At 39.5% G+C, this 17,390-nt stretch overlaps 3 protein-coding genes across 4 annotated transcripts; all 3 read left to right on the top strand.

Annotated features, from left to right (window-relative positions):
* The first annotated feature begins 37 nt into the window (after window positions 1–37).
* Window positions 38–2,179, top strand: LOC124054563 (immunoglobulin kappa light chain-like). The gene is made up of 5 exons (XM_046380722.1): window positions 38–126; window positions 303–992; window positions 1,567–1,683; window positions 1,770–1,813; window positions 1,993–2,179. Exons 1-5 carry the CDS (start codon window positions 72–74, stop codon window positions 2,110–2,112), a joined length of 1,026 nt encoding a protein of 341 aa, XP_046236678.1. The 5' UTR covers window positions 38–71; the 3' UTR covers window positions 2,113–2,179.
* Window positions 2,180–7,030: 4,851 nt separating this feature from the next.
* On the top strand, window positions 7,031–9,994 carry LOC124054564. Of its 2 annotated transcripts, none has more exons than XM_046380724.1 (5): window positions 7,031–7,180; window positions 7,357–8,046; window positions 8,691–8,807; window positions 8,934–8,935; window positions 9,208–9,994. In XM_046380724.1, exons 1-5 carry the CDS (start codon window positions 7,126–7,128, stop codon window positions 9,325–9,327), a joined length of 984 nt encoding a protein of 327 aa, XP_046236680.1. In that variant the 5' UTR covers window positions 7,031–7,125; the 3' UTR covers window positions 9,328–9,994. The 2 variants fall into 2 exon arrangements, with proteins under 2 accessions (XP_046236680.1, XP_046236679.1); XM_046380723.1 differs by having other exon boundaries at window positions 8,895–8,935.
* Window positions 9,995–11,910: 1,916 nt separating this feature from the next.
* Window positions 11,911–14,462, top strand: LOC124054538. Its single transcript, XM_046380674.1, has 5 exons — window positions 11,911–11,987; window positions 12,171–12,860; window positions 13,430–13,546; window positions 13,633–13,676; window positions 13,856–14,462. Exons 1-5 carry the CDS (start codon window positions 11,933–11,935, stop codon window positions 13,973–13,975), a joined length of 1,026 nt encoding a protein of 341 aa, XP_046236630.1. The 5' UTR covers window positions 11,911–11,932; the 3' UTR covers window positions 13,976–14,462.
* The last annotated feature ends 2,928 nt before the right edge of the window (window positions 14,463–17,390 follow it).

Genomic DNA, 17,390 nt, shown 5'->3' with positions numbered 1-17,390 from the left:
ACACAGTCCTCTCAGAGAAGGGGAGAGAACATAGAGAGATTCAACTCACTCATCGCAGCAACTGTAGCGCGATGGCACCTCCAAACTTTGCTTTGTGCTTTGCATGTTTGTTTGTGGTTTATTTGGGTAAGTTGTATTTTGTTACTGCCTTTTGTTTACTACACTATAACATGTTATTATTATGTACTATTACCATATGTTTGCTTGTAATCTGTGTTTGTGGATTCTGTAGTACAGCTCATTCCAACATGTTAGAGTTTAATTAAATATGTATTTGCTTTGTTTCTTCATCTTCTCCTCAGCTCACACAACAGCTTTAAAGCAGTCATCATTACATTTTCAATCAGCCAGTGTTGGGGAAAGCATCACTTTGTCATGCTTCTGTCAAAAAACGGAAGCAGTGATGTTTTACTGGTATAAACAGTCTGTGGGACTGACACCAAAGCTGATGTCTTCATTCCACAGTTATAAGACCAACATCACCTTTCATGGTGAATTTAATAATCCACGTTTCTCCCTTGACATTGAAAACCGTAAAAATCAATTGAAGATTTCAGATTTCCAATTTTCAGACTCAGGTACTTACTACTGCTTAAGGAACAATTTTGTTGATTTTGAATTTTGCAAGGGGACAACTGTTACCACAAAAGGTTCAGGTCTGAACATCCCAGCTGTGGTCCATCAGTCAGCATCGCAGACCATCCAGCCAGGAGGCTCTGTGACTCTGAACTGTACAGTACACACTGGGACCTGTGATGGAGAACACAGTGTTTACTGGTTCAAAAACTCTGGAGAATCTCATCCAAAACATATTTATACTCATGGAGGAAGGAATGATCAGTGTGAGAGGAAACCCAGCACACAAACACACTCCTGTGTCTACAATTGGACGATGAGGAGCCTGAATCTGTCTCATGCTGGGACCTACTACTGTGCTGTTGCCTCATGTGGACACATACTGTTTGGAAATGGGACCAAGCTGGACCTTAAGTGTGAGTAGCTGTTCTAACAGAGGTTGTCTTATTTGATAAATAACTCCTGAACGGACAGATTTGTAAGTTATCCTAATATAATACTGACACGCTAGCATGAAGTGTTGCTCACTATAGTAATTATTTAGTGTAAGTCTGCACTGACCATGAAGTTGTTCCTTCCTAATGCAATGCCGCTGTGAGAAATGAAACATCTACAGTCCTTGTTTTGCGCAAATCTGTATTCCAAAGTGTAAGCTGACAAGCATAACAAATAGACAGTATTCATGTTGCACTTCTTTTAGTTTGACTGACTGCTCAAAGCTCTTTACAACAGAAGTCAGCATTCTCCACTTCACACACACTTTCATGCCCACTCATCATGAGCGGTAACCATCCTCACACACATAGGCTTGACCCCCATTACTTGAATTGAAAATGCTTTGTTAACGGATCTCTTTGTAGCGAGCAGCAGCAGAAATTAGAATGACCAACATCCCTTTATATGTACATTTGGTCATATAAGCATTGTTTTAAGATTGATGAAAACAACACATAAGATCTGTAATGTCTCCTGGTGTCTGCCTCTCCACAGATGAGGTGGGCTCTCTTGTGTATATCTTGAGTGCAGCTTTGTCATTCACCACCGTCCTGGTTGTGTTACTGGCTTTCACAGTGTACAAGATGAGTAAAAGGAAGTGCCAATATACAGGTAACTGTTACTGTTTGAAGATGACATGATTTTTATTGTGTATCGCATTTAAATAAAATAACCTTCATTTTCTGCATCACAACCAGAGTCTAATGTGATATTTTCAACAACTTCTGCTCCAAATGAAGCGGTAAGTGTCATTTCCCATTGAAAAATAAAGGAATTTTAAAAGCACAGTGTGTTTCCTTTATCTGTTGGCAAGAGTCACAGAGAGTAATTTGCGCTCTCAAACATTGTTTCAGCAATACGAGTCAGTATGTTGGTATGTCTGCTGTAATAGTGATGAATCCTTGGTTATTTTCTTTCCAGTCATGTCAAGATACAGAGAACCTCCATTACGCTGCTTTAAGGGATCACAAGGTCAACCGATCCAGAGGACAGAGGAGCAACACTAATAATGAATGTGTGTACTCCAGTGTAAAGCAGTAGACCTGCACCTACCTTACGCCTATTTCAATAAATATAAAGGCTTTCCTTGGAATAAATTTTGCAGTAAAAGAAAGTCTTGTGTCAGAGGGTTTCCTTGAAGTGATGCTACCTGTGAAACATTGCCAGATTTCAAAGAAATACGCTCACACCTCTGAGATACTGCCGGAATTAGCTTCTTTGAAAACTTCCACAAGTGAACCAACCCTGCATTCAGTGACATCACATGTATAGTATATATAGTGCCTATGAAACACATTAAATCCCTTGCATGTTTTCCCCTTCTATTGCTTTTAAAAATAGAACCATGATCAATATGATTTGCCTTTTCTTGGCAAAAAAAACTGTTGTAAAGCAAAATTTTAATGTCTGTGTCCAACATTTCTCTATTCTGATGGCCAAAAAGCTCCATTTTAGTGTCATCAAACTAAAGAACCTTCTTCCAGTTGACCTTGGAGTCTCCCAAATGTCTTTGGGTGAACCCTAGTGTCGATGTAGAGATATAGTCTAACGATAATTATAGTCGATATATCGTCATAGGTGCCTTGGTGGTCTCCCTCACTAGTCTCCTTCTCGCACAGTGACCCAGTTTGTGAGGACGGTCTGATCGAGGCAGATTTACACATATCATATTCTTTCTGTTTCTTGATTGTAGGTTTTTTACTGAAGCCCCTGGGATGTTCAATGACAAATTTTTTGGGATCCATTCCAACTTTTCAATAACCTTTTCTCAGAGTTGGTTGGACTGTTCTTTTGTCTTTATGGTGTAATTGTAGCCAGGGATACTGATTAACCAGTCACTGGACCTTGCAGACACAGATGTCTTTATACTACAATCAACTGAGACACATTCACTGCAGTCAGGCGATCTACATTTCAATTATCATGAGACTATTAGTACCAACTAGCTGGACTTTCGCTGAATTAGGTCAGTCACTTTAAAGAGGGTAAATATTTAGGCAATCAATTGTTTTACATTATATATTTTTAATTAAGTGATATTACTTTCTAGAAATCTTTTCTCATGTATCAATAGGAGGGTAGTAATAGTAATTGAAATTATATTTATTATGATTCCATTTATAAAAGCAATAAAAGGGGAAAATTCAAGGGGCAAAAACTTTTAATAGGCATCATCCATACATAAGGCATCAACAAACATCACAGAACATTCTGGCTGGGTTGTTTATTGTGTACATTGCCACAAACCTGTAAATAAAACCTCTTACAATCACTTTGCAGGTTACAATAAGGACATGTCAGAGCTTTTCTGTTCTTTGTCTCTGTGATTTCACGTAGGGATGTCTCTCAGTGGCTCTCAGTTTCTCTCTGAATCTGACCTACAGATCCTGCCCACAACAGAAGCATTTTGATCCTTTACTTCAGTCGAAGAACAGATCAGAATACTTAATGATTTAGTTAAAATGAATATCAGTTAAGTAAATAAATTTAAGTAAGCAAATGTTTATTGATATTGTATGTTTTAAAACACAGAGTAAACAGAATAATGACCCACACAATATTCAGGGATAAAGTTTTATAAAAAAAACTTTTGTTTGTTAGTAATAACTGTATCTTAGCGCACCAGGGGCCTGAAAATAATTTCAAAGACCAACATTGTTGTCTTACAGAGCACTGAACATGGACTCAGTGTTTCCAAAATAATATAAAGAATCTGATTGGTCAGTCAAACAGTCTTCTCAGTAAAGAGGAGAGAACATAAAGACATTGAACTCACTCATTGCAGCCTCAGAATTGCAATGGCACCTCCAAACTTTGCTTTGTGCTTCACTTGTCTGATCATGGTGAATACTGGTAAGTTGTTTACAAGTCATTTACAAGACGATAGCATTTTAGATGAAGATGTTTTACTACTATGCACACACTGTGGGACTCACACCAAAGTTGGTGTCTTCAGTCTACAGTTATAATACTAACAACACCTTTCATGATGAATTCAAGAATCTACGTTTCTCCCTGGACATTGAAACTGTTAATATAAGATGATCAGATTTGTAAATTTCAGACTGAGGAAGTTATTACTGCTTAAAACAATTTGAAATTTCCATGTTCTATGTTCACCATAAAGGGTTCAGGTTTTAACATCCCAGTTTTGGTCCATCAGTTGGCATCTGAAACCACTCAGACAGGATTCTCTGTGATTCTGAACTCTGAAGAAGAGGGAACAAGGACAATCTTCGACTCTGGCCCTCTCCCCTCTTTTAGTCGTTGTGTCAAACGGTTTAGCAGGATCCTCAGTCTGAACACCTGGTTCCAATCCCCATGCAGATCTCCCGACATGGTTTTCATTGATAACTTTAACTTGTTCTGGGACTGTGCCTCACTTTTTAGCAGAGACGTGATTCACCCTAATGCATATGCATTAGGGTGAATTGCATGCATATACAACATCCAGTCCAGTTTCCTCACATGTATTACTGTTCACCCATCAGACGCGCTCCCTCTGTTGTCTAATTGCAAACTCTGGACCACACACCTGTCTCTGATTGCCCTTCTTGCCCCACCTGCATCGCAATACCAATTGTCATTTCCCCCCACAGACCATTTGCAGCCCACTCTAACTTACACCCCCCGTGCTTAATTAGGGTCTATCAGCAAACTCTTTTAGCTCCTGTTTTTAAACTCAAACCTGCAAATTTTCAATATCAGGTCACTTAATAATAAGATGTTTTTATATCTCGATTTTATTACCTCTTTCAGTCTGGATTTTTTTTATCATGACTGAAACATGGTTATCTGAAGGAAAATGCAGCCCACTTGCTGAGGCAACCCCCCTGGATTTCTCACATTTTCACCAACCTCAACTCTCAGGCAGGGGAGGGGGCATTGCTTTCATCAACAGAAAGGATTTTAAATGAACTCCTGTTTTAATCAATCATTATCATTTTACCTCTTTTGAAGACCTTGGATTTATGATTCACTCTAAAGTTCCTGTGGCTATCTCTTTAACCTATAGACCTCCAAAGCCAAATTTTGCTTTTAACCAAGAGTTTGCTTAGTTACTGTTCCATTTTAAGTCAAGATAAAGCAAATTCTCATTTTAGGCATTTTATCATTCGTTTCTGCTGCCCTTTTGCACCCCTTTCTAAGTTGAGGTTAAAGACTTGCGTTTTGCAATAACATACAATTTAAAATTTAACATGGACAATGCAGTTGTGGTCAGAGGGAGTAGGCTAGCCTAGACAGATGGGTCTAAACTAGCTAAAATTTGGGAGTGAGTCAGTGTTACGGAGGTCAGGTGGAAGTGAGTACCAGAGCTGGGGAGGAGAGCGGCTGAATGCTCTCCTCCCTTATGAGATATGGCAAGGTGAGGTTGTGGATGGCTTTAAAGGTGAGGAGAAGTATTTTAGAATCAGAATCACACATACACATGCAACACCCAGCAAATTACATGCAGTGAATACACACATAAGAGCAGTGGGATGCCATTCTCAGGCGCTCAGGGGTGGGGTGGGGGTTTAAATTGAGGGTTAAGTGCCTTCCTCAAGGGCACATCAACCGGCTAATGGAGGGGGGGGGGGCATTTTCTTATTAATCACTCCATCACATCCAAATTTTTCCTGCCAGTCCAGTGGGGGAATTGAACCAATAGTGTAAAAGGGAGATGATTAGGCTGTGAACAAGAATGGCAGTGGAGTGAGGAGTGAGGGAAGGACGGAGATGGTTGATGTTACAGATTTGGAAGTAGGAGGACCGGGTGACACTACTGATGTGGGAGGTGAAGGAGAGAGTGCTGCCAAGGATGACTCTCAGATTCTTTACCTGAGGGGAAGGGGAGATGGAGGAGTCATCGATGGGAATAGAGAAGTTATGGACTTTCATTAAGGTGGATTTTGTCCTGGTCAAAAGAAGAGGAAGTTTGAGGTGAACTAACTTTCATGATAATCAATGCTTTATTAACTCATGATGTATGTCTGACCAAATGGTCCTTCACCTCTGAGTATGAAGCTGTAGTAGCAAACCCTCTAGTGTGATTTCTGGGCTCTTTAGTACAGGATTAAAGAATGAGAAAAGTCTGAGTCTGGAAGAGGGTGAGGTGGTTGGATGGGTCACTGAACTAACCTGGGGGAGACCAGAGTTTGAGTTTTATGTGTGGCTAAATGTTTAAGTTAGTTTGTTTGGAACTTCTGTTATATAAGGTAAGTTACCTAATGGATGATAGATACACATAGTATTACTAACACAAGTCGGTGTGTAACAGTCAGTGTGTAAGTAACATGCAACACAACTGATGTGATCATGGTGAATACTGGTAAGTATTTCAAGAGTTTCAAAGCAAAGGAAAATCATCTTCAGGACCTCTGTGCTGACACACTGGACCACTGAATGTATATAAAGATGGATAACATGTGGGCTCCCCAAAGGCAAAGCCAAAAGATGTTGATCTCACCCTGGTGGAAGGCTCCAGTATAAGTCATATTTCCATGTTGTTTACTGTTTGACATAATGACATCCAAATGGAGCAAGGACTTCTATTGAGCATTGGTACTAGGGTTTATATTGAATTATACATTTTTCAGTGACTTTAAATCCAATGCCAGAATGATGATCTACTTAAATAACTAACAATGTAAATGTTTTCATGTGATCATATTTCATTTACAGGTCAAACACAATCACGTCAGGTTGGCTAATCAAATACAATCTAGTCTCTAAGAATAAGTATTAAGATTCTTTTCACTGAACTACAGAAGTTGAATATAATGACATCTCTATAGGTTTGTCTTTGATCTTACATGTTTGTTCTTGTGGAAAACGGGTGAATAGTGTTTTTATGACTCCAGTATGTGATTTAATGTATGGCCACTCATTTGTTGTTACTGTTGTTCTCTGCTTCTGAAAGACCGACATTGTCATGTTACAGAGCACTGAACATGTTTTCAGTGTTTCCAAAATAGGACAAAGAATCTGATTGGACAGTCAAACCCAGTCTTCTCACTGAAGAGGAGACAGCATAGAGAGATTCAGCTCACTCATCGCAGCTTCTGAAGCACTATGGCACCTCCAAACTTTGCTTTGTGTGTCGCATGTCTGTTTGTGGTGAATATTGGTAAGTTGTATTTTGTTACTGTCTATTGTTTACTATGCTATTTAATGTTATAATTATATACTATGATCATATGTTATCTTATAATCTATTTTCATGAGTTCTGTTGTACAGCTCATTGCAACATGGTAGAATTTAATTAAATGTGTGTTTGTTCTGTTTCTTCATCTTCTCCTCAGCTCACACAACAGCTTTAAAGCAGTCATCATTATATTTTCTATCAGTTGATGTTGGACAAAATGTGAATTTGTCGTGTTTCTGTCTTGATAAGGGAGCACTAACCTTTTACTGGTATAAGGAAACTGTGGGATTCACACCAAAGCTGGTGTCTTCATTCGCCAGTTATAATGCCAACATCACCTTTCATGATGAATTTAAGAATCCACGTTTCTCAGTGGACATTGAAAATCGTAAATATCAGTTGAAGATTTCAGAGTTCCAAATTTCAGACTCAGGTACTTACTACTGCTTAAAGAACAACTTCCCTATTTTTGAATTTTGTGAGGGCACAACCATAATAGTAAAGGGCTCAGGCCTGAAAACCCCAGTTTTGGTCCATCAGTCAGCATCGGAGACCATCCAGCCAGGAGGCTCTGTGACTCTGAACTGTACAGTACACACTGGGACCTGTGATGGAGAACACAGTGTTTACTGGTTCAAAAACTCTGGAGAATCTCATCCAGGACTCATTTACACCCATGGAGGCAGGAATGATCAGTGTGAGAGGAAACCCAGCACACAAACACACTCCTGTGTCTACAGCTTGCCAATGAAGAACCTGAATGTTTCTCATGCTGGGACCTACTCCTGTGCTGTTGCCTCATGTGGACACATTCTGTTTAGCGACTGGACTAAGTTAGACGTTGACTGTGAGTAACTGTTTTAGGTTGTCTTCTTTGATAAATAACTCCCGAACAGACATGTTTGTAAGTCTACCTTAATGTAGTAATCACATACTAAAATGATTTACTGCTAAATATAAAACTTACTCATGTCCGCACTGATCATGAAGTAGGTCCTTCCTAATGCAACCCCAGTGAGGGTGATAAAACATCTACAGTCCTTGTTTTGTGCAAATGAACCACACTGAACCACAGACACTACAATATGAAACCAGATGAGAAAGCACATAAGAACTGTGTAATGTCTTCTGGTCTTTGCCTCCCTACAGTCTCTTGTGCATTTTATTTATACTGCACTTTTTCTAGTCTGACTGACCTCTCAAAACACTTTACAACAGAATTCCCCACACACACAATTCACACACACTTTCATGTCCGCTCATCATGAGCAGTAACCATGCACACCCACAGAGTTGTCCCCAGTTACTTGAGCTGACATGGCTTTATAAAGGGATCTCTTTGTAGCGAAAATTATAAGGACAAACCTGTCTTTCAATGTACAAATGGTCATGCCAGCATTATTTTAAGATCAAAATACCCAAAGCAGATGAGAAAAAAACATAAGAATGTAATGTCTCCTGTAATGTCTCCGGGTGTCTGCCTCTCCACAGATGAGGTGGACTCTCTTGTGTATATCTTGAGTGCAGCTTTGTCATTCACCACCATCCTGGTTGTGTTACTGGCTTTCACAGTGTACAAGATGAACAAAAGGAACTGCCAATATACAGGTAACTGTTACTGTTTGAAGATGACAGCAAGTTTTACTGTGTATTGCACTCAAATAAAATGGCCTTCATTTTGTGTGTCACAACCAGAGTCTAACGTGACATTTTCAGCTTCTTCTACAAATGCAGCGGTAAGTGTCAAGTTCTAATGGAAAAACATAGGAATTTTATTAACACAATGTTATTTTCCTCACCTGTTGTCACAGAGAGCAATTTAAACTTTCAAGCATTGTTTGTCAGGACTTGGACAACTTAGCTGGTCATATATGCACAGATATAATATAGGCAGTCATTACTATTAATTATTGCACACACAACTGATTCCTGAGCACTCATTTTGTTTTTCCTCTCTTGTTCTGTATCTGCTGTAAGAGGGATGAATCATTTGATATTTTCTTCCCAGTTACGTCAAGACACAGAGAACCTTCATTATGCTGCTTTAAAGGATCTCAAGACTGACAGATCCAGAAGACAGAGGAGCAACACCAATACTGAATGCGTGTACTCCAGTGTAAAGCAGTAGACCTGGACGTGTTTCTTTACTTTGTTACTGTATAACAAGATATTTTTTATTAGGCTATTTAGAATTGTCCTGAAATATGAACACCTAAAATCTTTCCATCAAATTTCAGTGAATATAAAAACTTGACGTACAATAAACTTGCAATGAAACAAAGTCTTGTTACAGTTTCTTTGATGTCTTGTCAGCTGTGAAACACTCTACTCTTTGTCTCCAGAGTTTACAGAAATACATTCACACCTCTGTGTGTACTGCTGGGGTTAGTCTCTCTAAGAGATTTCACAACTGAACCAAGTCTGCGTCAGTGACATCACATGTACAGTATGTACAGAAGTCATCACAGAACGATCTGGCTGGGTTGTTTATTGTGTCCACTGCTACAGACCTGTAAGAAGCTTCTTATAACTTCTTTGTAGGTAACAATAAAGTGAGATCATGTCAGAGCTTGTCTGTTCTTTGTCTCTGTGATGTCACACAGGATGTCTCTCAGTGACTCTCAGTTTCTCTCTGAATCTGACCTACAGATCCTGTCCACAACACAAGTATTTTGATCCTTTACTTCAGTCGAAGAACAGATGGCACAATAGTTAATGTTGTAGTTAAAGTGAATATCAGGTTGATCATGAGCAGAACTAATCATGTTTGAAACGAGTGGGTGTTTACCAGGCACAGAGGGTCTAATGAAATCATACTACCGAGGTGCATTGTGGGACATGTAGGAGTTTCATGCTGTGCTAATGTGCCTTCACTGGAAAAGTTCTAGCAACATTTTTCTTTGTGGTACACAGTGACTGGTCACATTTTACTGTTGATTTGTGAACATAACTGCAGCCCAAATTGTTACCTAAAACTTTGTGTCACTTGTCCTCCATTTGTGTATTTGGCTCTGACCTCCACACCTCCTCCTAACACAGATAACCCACAATGCACACTCCCCTGTGCCCTCAGCTTCTGCTGCTGCTGATATTTTGCTGTCAGTCAGGAAGTCTCATCCGCTACTGCAGAGAGCAACGCAACAAAGGTTACTTTAAATATGAAAAACTAAATTCCTGGAAGAAGAAGAATCAGCTTTATTGACAGTATATATATTTTTACATACACACACTGAATTCGTCTTCTGCACTTGACCCATCTTTAGTTGAACACACACGCAACACCCGGCAAATTACATGCAGTGAAACACACACAGGAGCAGTGGGCAGCATCGAGGACCCGGGGAGCATACTGGGGGGTTAAGTGCCTTGCTCAAGGGCACACCAGCCGGCCAATGGGGGGGGGGGGCATTTTTCGCATTAATCACTCCACCACACCCAAATTTTTCCTGCCCGTCTGGCGGGGGAATCGAACAGGTGACCCTATGATCACAAGCCGCTTCTGCAACCTCTAGGCCACAGCTGCTGGAGCACAGTTAAGAAAACAAATAGTTTGATGGAAAAAATAGGTGCAATGTTTGTACACAGCATGTTAATGTTGCTAACACATTCTTCAAAAGCAAACAAAAAAGTTTAACAGTAAGCCGTGAGGATGTTGTAAATCAGGATTAATGGGTAAATTAGAGCTTCTCACCTCCTTTTATTCAGGTATTGACCTACTAATCTGCACCACCCGGGTGATGTCCAGACGTTTTTCAGCTGAGGGTGCAGCTTTGATGAAACTGCTGTCATACTGGAAGATCACTTGCAACAGCTTCTTCCCCCAACCAATAAGACTCCTCAGTTCTTAAAGGCTGGATTGAGTTCACTGCACATCAAAACATCTGTTCTTGTACCTTGTAATGTTTACAACAACTGTTCTACCTGCACTTTATGCCATTTACACTGTGTACAATACTGTCCCTACCTGCACTTTATGGCTGTATCAAACATCCCATAACAGGACCATGTCCTGGTTGGTGCTGCTCCTTGTTGTTTATATCTATGGTCTTTGTGCAGTGTGTGTAGTCTTGTACAGTCTCTGTGCTGTGTGTATAGTCTGCACAGTCCTGGTGCACTATGTATAGTCCTGTGCTTTATGTATAGTCTTACATCAGTTTGCACAATGTACAGTGTGCATTTAATTTCTAGTGTAGCAGCTGAAGGAACGCTGTCTCATTTCACTGTTCACTGTTCCTGTAAACAGCTGAAATGACAGTGAAAACCTCTTGAATCCTGATAGTAAAAGTCTGTCTGAAAGCTTTTTCAGCAGTCAAGTTGTTGTCAACATTGTTAATTCACCTCTGCCTTCACTGTGGAGGCTGAATATCTTATATGAGACTCTGGTTGTGACACAGAAAAAGCTCTTTATTAAAAGTCATGTGTTCTCCAACACCCACCTTGTTCCCCTCTTGTGTTGTCGAGCCAGACTTGTGTGTCCTTGTGTGTCCAAATCATGATGTTATAGCTTCAACTCAGTTAGTTAGCTAGCTTAAGTGTTAGTGTCTGAATGCATAAAACTTTCATTTGTTATTAATATTTGTCTCTTAGCATACCAGTGTACAGGGCATTGAACATGTTTTCAGTGTTTCCAAAATAAGACGTGGAATCTGATTGGCCAGTCAAACACAGTCCTCTCAGAGAAGGGGAGAGGACATAGAGAGATTCAACTCACTCATCGCAGCAACTGTAGTGCGATGGCACCTCCAAACTTTGCTTTGTGCTTTGCATGTTTGTTTGTGGTTTATTTGGGTAAGTTGTATTTTGTTACTGCCTTCTGTTTACTACGCTATAACATGTTATTATTATATACTTTATTATGTAACCATATGTTTGCTTGTAATCTGTGTTTATGGATTGTGAAGTACAGCTCATTCCAACATGTTAGAATTTAATTAAATGTGTGTTTGCTTTGTTTCTTCATCTTCTCCTCAGCTCACACAACAGCTTTAAAGCAGTCATCATTACATTTTCAATCAGTCAGTGTTGGGGAAAGCATCACTTTGTCCTGCTTCTGTCACAAAAAGGAAGCAGTGATGTTTTACTGGTATAAACAGTCTGTGGGACTGACACCAAAGCTGGTGTCTCTATTCAACAGCTATAATGACAGCATCATCTTTCATGGTGAATTTAATAATCCACGTTTCTCCCTTGACACTGAAAATCATAAATATTGGCTGAAGATTTCAGATTTCCAATTTTCAGACTCAGGTACTTACTACTGTCTAAGGAACAATTTTGTTGATTTTGAATTTTGCAAGGGGACAACTGTTACCACAAAAGGTTCAGGTCTGAACATCCCAGCTGTGGTCCATCAGTCAGCATCGCAGACCATCCAGCCAGGAGGCTCTGTGACTCTGAACTGTACAGTACACACTGGGACCTGTGATGAAGAACACAGTGTTTACTGGTTCAAAAGTTCTGGAGAATCTCATCCAAAACATATTTATACTCTTGGAGGAAGTAATGATCAGTGTGAGAGGAAACAAAACACACAAACACACTCATGTTTCTACAATTGGACGATGAGGAGCCTGAATTTGTCTCATGCTGGGACCTACTACTGTGCTGTTGCCTCATGTGGACACATACTGTTTGGAAATGGGACCAAGCTGGACCTTAAGTGTGAGTAGCTGTTCTAACAGAGGTTGTCTTATTTGATAAATAACTCCTGAACGGACAGATTTGTAAGTTATCCTAATATAATACTGACACGCTAACATGAATTGTTGCTCACTATAGTAATTATTTAGTGTAAGTCTGCACTGACCATGAAGTTGTTCCTTCCTAATGAGATGCCTCTGTGGGAAATGAAACAACTTTGTTTTGTACAAATCTGTATTCCAAAGTGTAAGCTGACAAGCATAACAAATAGACAGCATTCATGTTGCACTTCTTTTAGTCTGACTGACTGCTCAAAGCTCTTTACAACGGAAGTCAGCATCCGCTACTTCATACACACACTTTGATGCCCACTCATCATGAGCAGTAACCATGCTCACACACACAGACATGACCCCCATTACTTGAACTGAAAATGCTTTCTTAAGGGATCTCTTTGTAGCGAGCAGCAGCAGAAATTAGAATGACCAACATCCCTTTACATGTACATCTGGTCATATAAGCATTGTTTTAAGATAGATGAAAACAACACATAAGATCTGTAATGTCTCCTGGTGTCTGCCTCTCCACAGATGAGGTGGGCTCTCTTGTGTATTTCTTGAGTGCAACTTTGTCATTCACCACCATCCTGGTTGTGCTACTGGCTTTCACTGTGTACAAGATGAGTAAAAGGAACTGCCAATATACAGGTAACTGTTACTGTTTGAAGATGACATGATTTTTATTGTGTATCGCATTTAAATAAAATAACCTTCGTTTTCTGCATCACAACCAGAGTCTAATGTGATATTTTCAACAACTTCTGCTCCAAATGAAGCGGTAAGTGTCATTTCCCATTGAAAAAGAAAGGAATTTTAAAAGCACAGCTTGTTTCCTTTATCTGTTGGCAAGAGTCACAGAGAGTAATTTGCGCTCTCAAACATTGTTTCAGCAATACGAGTCAGTATGTCGGTATGTCTGCTGTAATAGTGATGAATCCTTTGTTATTTTCTTTCCAGTCATGTCAAGATACAGAGAACCTCCATTACGCTGCTTTAAGGGATCACAAGGTCAACCGATCCAGAGGACAGAGGAGCAACACTAATAGTGAATGTGTGTACTCCAGTGTAAAGCAGTAGACCAGGATGTGTTTCTTTACTTTGGTTCTGTATGACTGGGGTAGTTAGAATTTTCCTGAAACACTAACACCTGATATGTTTACACCTATTTCAATAAATATAAAGGCTTTCCTTGCAATAAATTTTGCAGTAAAAGAAAGTCTTGTGTCAGAGGGTTTCCTTGAAGTGATGCTACCTGTGAAACATTGCCAGATTTCAAAGAAATACGCTCACACCTCTGAGATACTGCCGGAATTAGCTTCTTTGAAAACTTCCACAAGTGAACCAACCCTGCATTCAGTGACATCAGATGTATAGCATGCATAGTGCCTATGAAACATATTAAATCCCTTGCATGTTTTTCCCTTTTATTGCTTTTAAAAATAGAACCATGATCAATATGATTTGCCTTGTCTTGGCAAAAATAAAACTTTTCTAAAACAAAATTTTAATGTCAGTGTCCAACATTTCTCTATTCTGATGGCCAAAAAGCTTTAGTGTCATCAGACTAAAGAGCCTTCTTCCAGTTGACCTTGGAGTCTCCCAAATGTCTCTGGGTGAACTCCAGTCTCGATTTAGAGATATAGTTTTATGATAATTATAGTTGATATATAGTCATAGGTGTCTTGGTGGTCTCCCTCACTAGTCTCCTTCTCGCACAGTGACCCAGTCTGTGAGGACGGTCTGATCGAGGCAGATTTACACATATCATATTCTTTCTGTTTCTTGATTGTAGGTTTTTTACTGAAGCCCCTGGGATGTTCAATGACAAATTTTTTTGGATCCATTCCAACTTTTCAATAACCTTTTCTCAGAGTTGGTTGGACTGTTCTTTTGTCTTTATGGTGTAATTGTAGCCAGGAATACCGATTAACCAGTCACTGGACCTTGCAGACACAGATGTTTTTATACTACAATCAATTGAGACACATTCACTGCAGTCAGGTGATCTCCACTTCAATTACCATAAGATTATTGGCACCAACTAGCTGGACCTCAGTTGAATTAGATCAGTCACTTTCAAGGAGGTACACATTTAGGCAATCAATTATTTTACATTATATATTTTTAATTAAGTGATATTACTTTCTAGAAATCTTTTTTCATGTGAAATCAAAGAGTTTTTTGTCAAATGTTGTCAACAAAATTGAAATTATATTTTTTATGATTCCATTTATAAAAGCAATAAAAGGGGAAAAATCTAGGGGCGAAAACTTTTAATAGGCATCATCCATACATAAGTCATCAACAAACATCACAGAACATTCTGGCTGGGTTGGTTATTGTGTACATTGCCACAAACCTGTAAATAAAACCTCTTATAATCACTTTGCATGTTACAATAAGGACATGTCAGAGCTTGTCTGTTCTTTGTCTCTGTGATTTCACGTAGGGATGTCTGACCTACAAATCTGACCTACAGATCCTGCCCACAACAGAAGTATTTTGATCCTTTACTTCAGGCGAAGAACAGATGGCACAATACTTAATGATTTAGTTAAAATGAATATCAGTTAAGTAAATAAACTTAAGTAAGCAAATCTTTGTTGATATTGTATGTTTTAAAACACAGATTAAACATAGAAAAATGAGCCAGACACTATCCAGGGACAGAGTTTTCTATATAAAAAAAAAGCTTGCCTGTAAAGATCTTAAACCAGTCCAGAGAATCGGCAGATCTGAGGGGAGCAGATCGGCTGAATTGACCGTTAAGTTCCTTGCTCAAGGGCACATCAACCGACTAATGAGGGGGGCATTTTCTTATTAATCACTCAACCACACTCAAATTTTTCCTGCCAGTCCAGTGGGGGAATTGAACCAGCAACCCTCAGGTCACAAGCCTCCTCTCCAACCTCTAGGCCACGGCTGCTCCCAATGTTATAGTTATAAAGTCAGACTCTTTACCTGAGGGGAAGGGGAGATCTCGGAGTCATCGATGGGAATAGAGATGTTATGGACTTTCATTAATGTGAATTTTTTCCTCTTCAGAAGAACCAGGATTTTATTTCAAGAAGGCAGTTGGTGAGGGAGGAAGGTGGGAGTGAGGAGTTGGGTTTGATTGAAAGGTAAAGCTCAGTGTCATCCGCGTAGCAGTGAAAGTGGATTTGATGTTTGAGGAAAATGTGACACCGGGGGTGGAGAAGATCAATGATGAACAACAGACAGAGCCCTGGGGCACACCTGTGGTGACAGGGACTGGGTGGGAGGTGAGTGATTTTAACTGAATGAACTGAGTATGGCCTGAAAGGTATTAATGAAACCATTTGAGAGGTGTGTTTGTGATGCCAATAGAGGAAAGTCTGTTCAGAAGGACGGTGTGTGAAATTGTGCTGAAGTTTTTCAAGAATTTGGAGATGAATGGAAGATTTGAAATCGGACAAAAATTATCAAGGTTGTTGGGATCTGAACCAGGTTTCTTGAGTATTGGAGTTACAGCAGCTGTTTTGAGAGAGGAAGGGACAATTCCAGTGATAAGGGAAGAGTGAATGATGTCTGTGATGAGAGGGGAGGGTGGCCTTTACAACAGTACAACAGTGGGAAGGGGGTCTAATTGGCAGGTTGAGGACATGGATTTTTTTAATAAGTTTGGTAATTTCATTGACTGAGGGTAGGAAGAATGCTGAGAGTAAATGGGTGGAGGCCAAATAGAACTGGAGCAGGTGACTTTGGAACAGAGGTGGGTGTAAGTTGCTGGTGGATATGTTCAATTACGGAAGAGAAAAAAGATAAAATTGGATTACAGAAATCAGAGGAGTAAAGGTGAGGAGGAAGTGAATCAGGGGGTTATGTGATGTTAGTATGTATTCGGATTACAAAAAATCTACAAAGAAAACATTAACTACATTTTTGATTTTGTCTTTAAAATATGGCTATTTTAATATTATGAAATTTCTTTCATGATAATCAGTGCTTTATTAACTCATGACGTATGTCTGACCAAATGGTCCTTCACCTCTGAGTATGAAGCTGGAGCAAACCCTCTAGTGTGATTTCTGGGCTCTTTAGTACAGGATTAAAGAATGAGAAAAGAGGGTGAGGTGGTTGGATGGGTCACTGGGCTAACCTGGGGGAGACCAGAGTTTGAGTCTTATTTGTGGCTAAATGTTAGTTTGTTTGGAACTTGTGTTATATAATGTGGGACCTCTGAGCTGACACACTGGACCACTGAATGTGTATAAAGATGGATGACATGTGGGCTCCCCAAAGGCAAAGCCAAAAGATGTTGATCTCACCCTGGTGGAAGGCTCCAGTATAAGTCATATTTCCATGTTGTTTACTGTTTGACATAATGACATCCAAATGGAGCAAGGACTTCTATTGAGCATTGGTACTAGGGTTTATATTGAATTATACATTTTTCAGTGACTTTAAATCCAATACCAGAATGTTGATCTACTTAAATAACTAACAATGTAAATGTTCTCATGTGATCATA

The sequence above is a fragment of the Scatophagus argus genome, chromosome 23, assembly GCF_020382885.2.
Source record: "Scatophagus argus isolate fScaArg1 chromosome 23, fScaArg1.pri, whole genome shotgun sequence".
In the NCBI taxonomy this organism is placed as follows: Eukaryota; Metazoa; Chordata; class Actinopteri; family Scatophagidae; genus Scatophagus; species Scatophagus argus.
The sequence above is the reverse complement of the archived record's forward strand: the minus strand, read 5'-3'. Positions and strand labels throughout refer to the sequence as shown.